This window comes from Lactuca saligna, chromosome 7, assembly GCF_052625555.1.
Source record: "Lactuca saligna cultivar CGN05327 chromosome 7, ASM5262555v1, whole genome shotgun sequence".
NCBI classification, from domain to species: domain Eukaryota; kingdom Viridiplantae; phylum Streptophyta; class Magnoliopsida; order Asterales; family Asteraceae; genus Lactuca; species Lactuca saligna.
In genome coordinates this window covers 45,913,583-45,925,233 of record NC_136423.1, presented here as the reverse complement: position 1 = coordinate 45,925,233, position 11,651 = coordinate 45,913,583, and the positions used below count along the sequence as shown (strand labels likewise).

The 11,651-nt window shown below is 38.3% G+C and overlaps 1 protein-coding gene across 1 annotated transcript; it reads left to right on the top strand.

Moving 5' to 3' along the window:
* Positions 1-10,397: 10,397 nt before the first annotated feature.
* MBF1C (multiprotein bridging factor 1C) lies at positions 10,398-11,122 on the top strand. The gene has a single exon (XM_078966469.1). It carries the CDS (start codon positions 10,496-10,498, stop codon positions 10,931-10,933), a length of 438 nt encoding a protein of 145 aa, XP_078822595.1. The 5' UTR covers positions 10,398-10,495; the 3' UTR covers positions 10,934-11,122.
* The last annotated feature ends 529 nt before the right edge of the window (positions 11,123-11,651 follow it).

Here is an 11,651-nt window from a genome sequence, read left to right as displayed (position 1 = left end):
AAACCTGGATCCAAATCCGATAAGGGTCGACATTGGTGCCTTAGACCCAATTGATATAGGGAGGATAACTCACCTCACAGTGTCGATCTCAATTGATGAACCAAACTCCCGAATCGCTGTCTCACCACAATTCCCGAACTATCCAAAATAATGAATATTAAGTCAATAAATAAGAATATTAATCTTGACTAAGAATCCACATAGTACATCATGTCCTTTCTCTTTATTGTAGGTATGGCAATGGGGCGGGTTCAGGGCGGGTCATGGTTTCCCAAACCCGCCCTGATATCTTTTGGGTATCTTATCGGGGCGCCCCTTTGGTTTGGGTTTTCCCGTCAGGTTTCGGGTATCTTATCGGGTTTACAACAATTAATAACGAAATCCTTATTCCGTTTAAGAGTACCCCGATATCTTTAAAAAAATACATGTTCTACCCTCCCTTTTAAATTAAAAATATGATGAATCACTTTAACAAAATTAACTCGACGTTATTTTAAAAATTATTTGATTTAAGTTTAATGTAATACGTCAAAACATAAAAAAAGACCATTCACACCGGATTGTTAATAACTAAAAAGATTGTCCACAGTAAGTATTTTATCTTTGAATGCGTACAATTTATATATATATATATATATATATATATATATATATGTATGTATGTATATATATATATATATATATAATCAAGGCGGGTCAGGTCGGGGCGAGGATAACCCACTCCCTGCCCCGAACCCGATAACTACCCGTTACCCGACTCGAAATAATCGGGTTTCGAGTTTCCCTGTCGGGTTCGGTGTTTTTGCCATCCCTAAGGCCAAGGCCCAATGCCAAAACCATTATCTTGAAAGTCCACAAGCAAGGCCCATTATTGGCCCAATTTACCCCATTGGGCCAACCCTTATTCATAAAACCCATTAAGGCCCAAGTCCAACTAGTTCAAAGGTGGCCCAATCCCGAAGCCCATTTTGACAAAATCCCAACAAAGGATGTACGTGGGGCGTACTCCTCTGGTACGTTGGGCGTACTCTTCCTGACATAGATCACCATCGGAGTGGTTGGTGGTTGTCGAGGCCAACACAAATAATAACCCTAAATGTTACACACTAAAATAGTGTATAGTGGTAAAGGGATCGAATCCACGGAGATTGGTTCAATTTCTAACTCTATGAAAAATCTCTTTGTAAAAATACTTGTAAAATAACAATAAAAATAAAATAGGGGGTTTTGGTGTTTTGAATACTTGATGCTAACTAGAATTAACTATGATTTAAATAGACAATTGCAACAAAAATAAGAATTTGATGTAAAATCAATAAGGGAAAGATGGTTGACTTAAAGTTTTCTCACTTTGACTTTTGATGAACATATCATTAGAATTCAATGGTGCAATACTTGTTTTAAATCCTCAATTTAGCTATAGTAATCCAAGGAGCTTGAGATTACCTAGACTTTTCTTAATTGTTGAAATGGCTAGAGAAGCTCATAACAATTTCCTTAGTCAAAGTCACTAATTCCAAATAGCATGTAATTAGTGAAAGTCAACTAGCATTAGGAACCAAAAAGTCACCAAATCCAAGAGGGGTCAAATGCTTTCACCACCATGTTGGAGGAAATGTTTTTATGATTGTGTGAAGTAAAAACAACACAAAAATCATTTGTTGCTTGCTAATTTGAGGATCCTTTACTTAATCAAGAAATTAACCAACTAATCATTACAAACACATTTAAACTCATGAACTAAAACATACAAGTAATGATAAGATGTTAAAACACAAAACATTCCCATAAAGATTCAAGAACATGTTCATGGATTCTTCAACATTCAACAAAAGTTCAAAGGATTAAACAAAAGTCAACCAAGATTAGTTTAGCCAAGCATGGCTAAACACAAAGAAACAAGGTTAGAGAAATTTGTACCAAACATTAAGCAAGAATCAAGAGGTAAAAATATGATGTTCTTCAAGGGTTCTTGGCCTTCAAAAGTCCCCAAAACTCTAGAGAGAATCTTCAAAAATCGGGGGTTCAAGAGTATGCAAAAGATGGGCACCAACCTTCCTCAAATAGCTCAAAAGAAGGATTTCCGAAATTGCCCCTGCAGGGCCTTGCGCGACCCGCGTGCTGCTGCGCGGGTGGGTTGCGCGGGTGGTACCTGACATGGGCTCCTTTGAGATTTTGGGCCTCTAAAGCATATCCCACTAGCCCAGATCGAATCCAATCACCTCCTAGCCCATTTTCTTCAAGTTTTTCTTCATTTAAAGCCCAATTTGACCTCTCTAAATCCTCCAAAGCTCGTGAACTCGCCCGATTAATAATTTTCATACGCTTGAATGTTCCCCCGCATCTTTCAAATTTAAAGCTCAATTCTTCCAAGCCTTCAAGCAATTGACAAGTCCACCCCATGAATCACCTTCATAGCCATCAAGCATGAAATCTCCAATTCCCTTCAAGCCCAATCGCCTCGCAAGAGTGCCGCCCCGCTAGTTTCCAAGAAAAATCTGCAATAATGCTCAAGAAACTAGAAAGTACCCCGAAATGGTCATAAAAATAACAAAAGGGAAAATATGCATGAAAGTTAACTAAAATGCGAATGAAATGTACTAAAATAAACTATAAAAATAAGTAAATAAAATGAAGCTATCAGTGGTTAACTCAGTACGCTGGGAATACTGGATTTAGGTGGGAGGTACGCGGGGTTTTGCTAAAACCCTAATAAGTGCTTAGTGGCTTAAGCACTTAAGCCCAAACTTCGGATCCAGTGACCAGATGTGCCTAGGACTCATAAAGTCATGAACTTTAACACTTTGGATGTCCAAAAAGCTCTAATACTTGGTCTTAATCCATTAAGACCTTCCTACTCCATGCATGGGACATCTTAAGCCATTAGGACCTCATTTTTATCACTCAAAACCTCTTCAAGAGTCTAGAAGGATAGTTTATTTATTCCAAATCACATCATGCACCAACTTGGGACTTTTGGGACAATAATTGGTTCCATAAAGCTAGTATAGCAAGATCTACTTCATATAAACATAAAGTTTGAAGCTTTTTACCTTCTGGAGCTCCTATAGCACAAGGAAACTTCAGATCTACAAGCTTGCCTTCATTCTCCAACTATTTGATGCAATGACATCACCTTCAAGAGCTCAAAACACACACCAACTCACACTCACACACAAAACTAGGGTTTGGGATGTTTTTGGAATATGGAGGTTGAGAATGATGAAAGAAAATGAGCCATAAGGATGTTTATATAGCCCCAACCCTAGATATTAGGGTTTTCCTCCTGACATAAGTATGCCCAACGTACTAAGGCGCACCTTAATACACTTAGCGTACTCTTATGCACGCCCAACGTACTCCTTCCTGGTCCAAGGTTGCAACCTTGGCCCTTAGACTTATCTTGGCTCTACACTTCCAACCTCAAGGACTACAAGTGACTGAATAACGATGGAAGGGAGGATTCATAAATACCTGTGAAAATATCGGGATGTTACAAAAGTTGGAAATTTTATCTATTATGGAGCTATTAGGAACCATATAAACGTGATATTGGTCCTTATACCCCTTCCATGCAAGAGTTAAGATGTCTTGATGGATAAATAAGTTAGGGTTTTAGCTTTTAGACCTTTTCTAGCCATGAAAAGTCATAAAGATGGAAACTTTATGGCTTAAGTCGATGTTTTGAGCCTAGATCTAAGCTCTGGAAAAAAAGGTCTTAAAGGATTAAGCATTAAAGAAAGGAATTAGCTTGGACGTATATATGTCGGGTGTACCTGAGAGTATGTTGCATGTACTGGCCCTGAATTCCATATGTTGGGCATACTAGAGTACGTTGGGCATACTCAACTGCCTTGGACTGTGATTTTTGTTGACTTTCGTTAACCGTTAACTTTTTGACCAAGTTTAACTTTGGGTCAAACTTGAGGATTTTGGACTATTGATTAAGATTTTATCTGGTTCTGGTGTTAGTGGATTTGTGGGTGTAAGCAATGTAGAAAAAGGGATTGTATCGCAGTGTTTTAAAGTTCTTCGATTCAGGTGAGTTTTCCTAAATGTACTTGTGGGTCGAAGCCTCAAAGGTATCAATTTCAGCCCACTAGGTTATGTATCTTGGTATAAAGGATGTTGCTATGTTGTAGTGATATGTTAGATTTGTGTCCTGGTATATAGGATGTTGTTATACGGTAGTGATTTGTAGATCTGCCTGCTTTTCTGATTGGTTATATGATTATTTGTTTGCTGGATATATGTTATATGTTATGTATATGTGGATATAGTACAATTGGATTGAGGCAATCCTGCTATGTACGGAAGCCAACAAACTTGGGAGTAAGCCAAATATAAGTTGTGGACCATTAAGGCAAGTGAGACTTATGCTTTGGGCTCGAGAGTAAGCCAAACATAAACTATGGCCCAATAAGGCAAGCTAGACTTATATTTGCGCTCAGGAGCAAGCCAGACATGAGTAGTAGGTCGGGCGTTCTCAACCTAATTGGGTCAATAATCCTCAACTATCATGCACAAACCAAGTGTTCTCACCCCTGATCCTCTCCAGTTTCCAGTTCTTTGGTCGCATGCCCTCAGCCTGAGCATCTCTAATCAAACTCACAAGTGGAGAATCCACTGTTATCCTCATGCATATCATTGGGGTGGAAGACCCAGATGACTTGCGGCTCATAGTGTCCACCACCACGTTCGCTTTACCGGGGTGATAAAGGATCTCGCAGTCGTAGTCCTTAACTACATCTAGCCACCTGCGTTGTCTCATGCTCAGGTTCGGCTAATCCATGATGTGTCTCAGGCTCTTGTGATCCGTGTATAATGTACAACAGACCCCATAGATGTAATGTCTCCAAATCGTGAGAGCGAATACCACTACTCCCAACTCCAGATCACAAGTAAGGTATCTCGTCTCATGTGACTTCAGTTGCAGCGATGCGTAGGCTATCACCCGTCCTCTCTACATGAGGACCGCCCCTAGTCTTGTGATGGATGCATCACAAAACACCACAAAATTGTCGACTCCCTTTGGAAGAGTCAATACCGGGGCCTCACACAAACACTATCAGATGGTCTCAAACGCCCTCTGCTATTTAGGGCCCCACCAGAAATCCACCCCCTTCATCGGCAAACGAGTGAGGGGTACTGTAATCTTGTAGAAATCTCGTATGAATCTCCGATAATACCCTGCCAATCCTAGAAAACTCCTGATATCTAAAGGAGATTTTGGAACCTCCCACTACATAACCGCCTCGATTTTGGCTGGATCGACCAAAATCCCCTCTTGGTTAACGAGATGTCTGAGGAATTGAACCTCCTGTAACCAAAATTCACACTTCAAGAACTCGGCATACAGTCGCTCCCGTCTCATAACTCCCAATAACTCCCTTAAATGCTCCTCGTGCTGCTCTCGTGTCTTGGAATATACCAATATGTCATCTATAAACACGATGATTGAGTGGTCAAGCATCGGTCTGCAAACCCGATTCATAAAGTCTATAAATACTGTTGGCACGTTGGTGATCCCAAACGGCATCACTACGAATTCGTAATGTCCACAACGAGTCCAAAACACGATCTTCTCCACGTCATCCTCTCTGACCCGAACCTGATGATACCCAAACCTCAATTATATATTGGAAAACCAAGATGCTCCCTATAACATATCAAAGATATTATCTATCTCGGGAGTGGATAACGGTTCTTTACCGTCAACTTGTTCAACTCCTTGTAATCAATGGACATCCGGTGCAAACCGTCCTTTTTCCTGACGAAGAGAATCGGTGCTCCCCATGGAAAATTGCTCAAACGAATAAACTGCTTGCCCATCAGTTCCTGCTGCTGTGATTACAACTCCTGCATCTCGGGTGGCGCCAATCGGTATGACGCCTTGGCAATAAGGGCCTCACCTGGCACCAGGTCGATCCAAAACTCGACCTGCCTCTTCGAAGGTATCCCTGGTAACTCCTCCGGGACATGTCAACAAACTCCCTGACCACTGGAACCTCTGAAAATGGAGTCTGATCCCTGACTCGCGTATCCACCAGATACTCTAGATAACCCGCACACCGTGCTGAATATACTGTTGAGCCTTGGCAGCTGAACAAAATCCTGAACCCACTCTGGTACCCTCGCCATAGACAATACATTCTCCCCCACTTGGGGTTCGAACCACCACCCGCTGACTCTCGCAATCGATCATGGCGCCGAATCGACTAATCCGGTCCATCCCCACAATCACACACACACACACACATCCCCCATGGGGATCAGAATCTGGTCAATCAGGAAGGATACCCCGAAGATCTCTAGATCACATCCCTGGTATACCGAAGAAGAGGAAACCCCGTGTCTGTTGGCTATGAAGACTCGCATAAGGACACGCTAGCTCTCCTACTGACACACTGAACTCCCTACTAAATATCTGAGATACGAATGACCGACTCGTCCTCGAGTCAAACAAAACCAATGCAGGCAAGGGGTTCACTAAAAACGTACATAATCACAGGCAAAACAGATAAGCATAAAACATATATAATAAATGAGACAGAGGATAGAAACATACCAGCAACCACATCTGGTGTTGCCCTAGCCTCCTCGGTTGTAAGCTGGAAGGTGCGTCCCTGAGCCCTCGACTGAGTTTGCATTTTCGGCCAACAATAACAAGCCTAACTATTATTACTATTATATAAGCGTTAAACAATACTCTTCACCCACTATGTACAGACATGGGCCAAACATGAAACATCGGATGACAGGATCATTTTGGCATATATCACTTCTGAATCCAACAACCCAAGCGGCCCTCCAAACCAGATTCCCCGTATCGCGAGTGATTAAAAAGATATTACAACAACACTTATATAACCCATAATAATAGCCCAAATAATTACCATAAGGCCCTAATAGCATTACTATAATTAATTAAAAGCTATATTAAAAATAGCGTAGGTGCAGCTCACTTACATCGGGTTTCTTAAAAATCGGGCTTCGCTTGGAGCAGCGTTTCCGAACCGAAAGATCCTTTTTCTCGGGACTCCGGGAGCCTTGTGGCTCCATTTTTCTCGGGACTCCGGGAGCCTTGTGGCTTCCTTTTTTCTCGGGACTCAGGACTCCGTTTTCGACTGTCTTTTTATTGTTTAATTCCTATTAACGATATATTTCATTTCTCGTTTAGGTTATTTTGGCTGAAAATCGATTGATCCAAAATTCGAATTTCCAGGCTGTTTATTGTTATGCTAAATCTTAGAAAAATCATAACTTCCTTATACGAAGTCAGATTTGGACATTCTTTTTATCCACACTCTCGGTTTAACATATACTACGACTTTCGTCTAGATCGCTAAGGCTATAAAGTATTTTATCGTAAAGTCGCTTTTTACGATTCCCGGTGTAGTGTCGGTTTTGCCGTAAAACTTCGACGGATCATAACTTCTTCGTTATAACTCGGATTTCGGCGCTCTTTATGTGTACGTAACCCTTGTGAGATATACTATAACTTGGTTAAGATTATTTATTCTAAATAATCTTTTATTAAAAAGTCATTTTTGATGCTTATTGTCTCTAAATTGACTAGCCCGAATCTGCGGGCGTTACAACAAATAACGAGAAGCCCTTAAAAAAGAAGAAAGAAGCCTGTTAAATTAAAGGTGCGTATTATACTAAAAAGGCATAATAGAAAATGTATGTTCTAGCTTCTTCATGGCTCACATTACATTTTCAATTGCAAAGATGTTGGCTCATATACTTATCTTTATGTGCCTTCTTTGTTGATTAGCTATTCTTTAAACTCACTTCTAATTTAATTCATTTGAGATAAAATAACAATAGTTTTGCTAATAATCTTTACATGATATGAATATGTTTTTTAAATTGGTTAACAAACTGATACATTGATATCATAAGGTTCATATTTATCAATTATCATACCCTTGGCTTTTACGGTTCACTATTAATTCCACCCATCTAAACAGATTTTGAATCCATTCATGTTATTCTTGGACACATCCAGTTCACTATTAATTCTTCCACTGATAGTATTATTTAAAATGTGATGATATGATGATGCAAAAATGGGGACACATATGTTGGAGAATATTTTGCAGACAAGATGCATGGTTTTGGTGTGTATCGATTTGCAGATGGACATAGATATGAACGTGCTTGGCATGAAGGAAGAAGACAAGGTTGTGGTATGTATACTTTCAGAAATGGTGACACTCAATCAGGTCAATGGGATAATGGTGTTCTTAGTGTTTCAACTTCTCAAAATCTATTTTTTTCATCTTTTTTTCCAATGCCAAAGTCCTTAAAGCAATGCAGGTAAGGGTAAACAGTCATTCTTTCTTTCCATATTAACTCATTAAGAAAGTCATATCATACATATATATAGCTTAAGTCTTGTATACTAAAAAAGAAACATGTTTCAACTATTTTGTAAATAGGAAGCAAGACGTATAGCTGACAAAGTAGTGGCCGTTGCTGAGGTGGACGAAAGGCTCAACAGGGCGGTGACTCCAGCTAACCGGGCGGCCAACACAGCCAGAGTGGCGGCAGTTAAGGCGGTTCAAAACTGAATGCATCATCAGTATGTTGATGATGATGATGTGTCACTAAACATTATCTGATTTAACTGTGTTTATTCCATCTCATTTTTTGGGCAAGAAGAAAAAAGAAAAGAAAAATAAAATGGTGTATGAAACGGAAATGGGTGGTGGTGCAAGGAGGTGGTGCCGCCTGGAATCGCAATCAGATTAGAATATTAAAGGCGTTCATTGAGGAGCAAATGTTTATACTTAGGAATGGATTCTGAATATCTGATTATCAAATTTTTATTCAAGATATTAGATATCCATACACAATTTTTGGCTTTTGATTCACCTCATTTGGAGTCTTCTTGAACTTATCATGACTTTCAAAAGTGGTGAAATGCTCTGTAAAGATTGCAACCTTCCCATTAATTAAGTGAGAATTGGATTATGAAATTTTGATAACCTGAGCTTGTACATTATTTGAAGAATAGTTGATCTCAGGAAAATTTAAACTCCCAATTGGATGTATTGTTTTCTCTGATCATCATACTTTTGGACACGACTCACGACTCAAAAATCCAGACCCCTCAAAACTCATCTAGTTATATATGATGATTGTTGTTGTCATATTTAGTATATCAAATTATACAATTAAATGAAATGTTTTTCTTAATACATAATTTATAACTAGTTATCCAATAAAAGATTATACTTCCGCTTATGTTTTTCATCCAAATAAATATATTTTGATTTTTATATTTTTTATTATGATTCTTTATTTTCAATTAAAATAAACAATATAAAAATTAAATCATTTTTAAACCAAATTATTAAAAAAACATAAATAAAAATATCACGTTCGTATGAACAAACCATGTGAACCTACAAATTCTTACCAAATAAAAGACTTGTGTTTACCTAAGAGTTGTATTATGTTCCAAATTCTTCACTATTAAATTAGTAAATCACCGAAAAAAATATGATTATATTACAAGACGTTAAACAAAACAAAAGATATTTTTCATTGTAATACTATGGACGTGTTCAGCATAGAGCGTTTTGGAGTGTTTGAGAACTTCTAGCTTCAAGCGTTTGACAAAACGCCCCGTTTTTAACAAAAAATATTGTTTAACACTACAAGCTTCTAGCGTTTAGTTTAGACAAAACACTCCAAATCTAAATATTACTTCATGTAACGTTTAACAAAACCATACAAGCTACAAGTTATCCACTACAAGCTAATTTTGCCGAACACGCTCTATTAAGGATATAAATTTTCTAATATGTGCCCTAAGACACATATAAAAAAATATTAGTTAATCACAATTATTACCATAATTAAATGTAAAATGTATTAATTATGAAGATTATTAATAATTTTACATTTAATTATAGTAATATTTTTTATAATTAATATATTTAACATTTAATTATGATAATAAAAAAAATATTAATCAATCATAATTATTACCATAATTAAATGTAAAATACATTAACTATGGAGATTATTAATGAATTTTAAGTGCTACGTCTATGTAATTTTCAAGTAAAATATGAATGAAAATTATGATAATATTTTTTATAATTAATATATTTAATATTTAATTATGATAATAATTATAATTGATTAATACTTTTATATTTTATATTTGATGCATATATTATAAAATCCCGCTACTAGTAATATCTAATCCGTGGGCAACAAGTATTCATATTTATTCTCTTTTTTTCTTATTGCCGTGGGGAAAAAGAATTCAAAACGGACAAAAACAAAAGAACCTTCCAGACCCGTCATTCCGATCCACAAACTGCCCGAATCGCATTCGGGCAGGAACTTTCCAGACTCTCCACCCCTATAAACACCCCGTCTCCCACATCAACCATCATAGCCATACAAATCATTTCTCACAAAACCATTACCATTTACCAGTCTTTCGATCAATTCATTTTCCGAGAACAACATGCCGACGAGAACAACCGGAGCTATGTCACAAGACTGGGAGCCGGTGGTGCTCCACAAATCCAGACCCAAAGCGCAAGTCCTCCGTGATCCCAAGGCAGTGAACCAGGCCCTCCGCGCTGGCGCTCAAGTCCAAACGGTGAAGAAATTCGACGGCGGAACCAATAAAAAAGCACCGGCGACCGCGGTTTACGCTAGAAAGCTCGATGAGGCAGCTGAGCCAGCAGCGCTTGATAGGGTGGCACCGGAGGTGAGACAAGTGATTCAGAAGGCGAGGATCGATAAGAAACTGAGCCAGGCGGATCTCGCGAAACAGATCAACGAGAGGCCTCAAGTTGTTCAGGAGTACGAGAATGGGAAAGCAGTTCCGAATCAGGCTGTGTTGGCGAAGATGGAGAGGGTACTTGGCGTTAAACTTCGGGGAAAAATTCACAAGTAATTTCTTTCTCCTAAATGATGAAAAAAACCTAGTAGATCGTATATCGTATGCTGTAAATTTGGTGTTTGTTAAGGTTTGATGGAGAATTATGGTGATCTTTATCGTTCATATGAGATTGCTTATCGAAATCGTTTCGTGTTGTAAAAATGAAAGTGATATCTGAGATTTTACAGTAATTTCCGTCCATAAGCTAATGACTGATTTTGTAAAAGGCAGAAACAAAAGAAAAGGAGAAAGATGCTTTACAAAAATGCTATTCAAGGGTTAAATAATCGCCCTAAAACTGATCATAAGAATGCAAATACGCAAATAGAGCTCAATTGATATCAGTATTTGCTTGATTCTAAGAGTAATTCCATTCATAATGACCAGTCAGTTAATGCCGGAGCTTCAATTAAGTCACGATTCCTACCTAAAAACTTCGGAAATAATTTGCGAGATCCCTACAAATCGAAAAACTGATGCTTATTACCTAATTAACGAATAAAATATCTGTTTTGAAATATAATCGGAGTATTTCTTCCCAATAATTGAAATAATTCGTCTTGTGTAACATTTCTTTGGCGTCGGGCAAATCCTCCCAGCTTTGCTGCTCTTCGACGGACGTTCAAGCAATATGGATATGTTTTAGGGAAGTAAAAAAATGAGGAAAACAACCGGATGACACCGTGATTGAATGGACTTCATGTGTCTGTTAAAAAAAATGGACTTCATGTTT

Bases quoted from the DNA above. Each gene is read 5' to 3' on its own strand.
- MBF1C (XM_078966469.1), top strand. From the start codon at position 10,496: ATGCCGACGAGAACAACCGGAGCTATGTCACAAGACTGGGAGCCGGTG.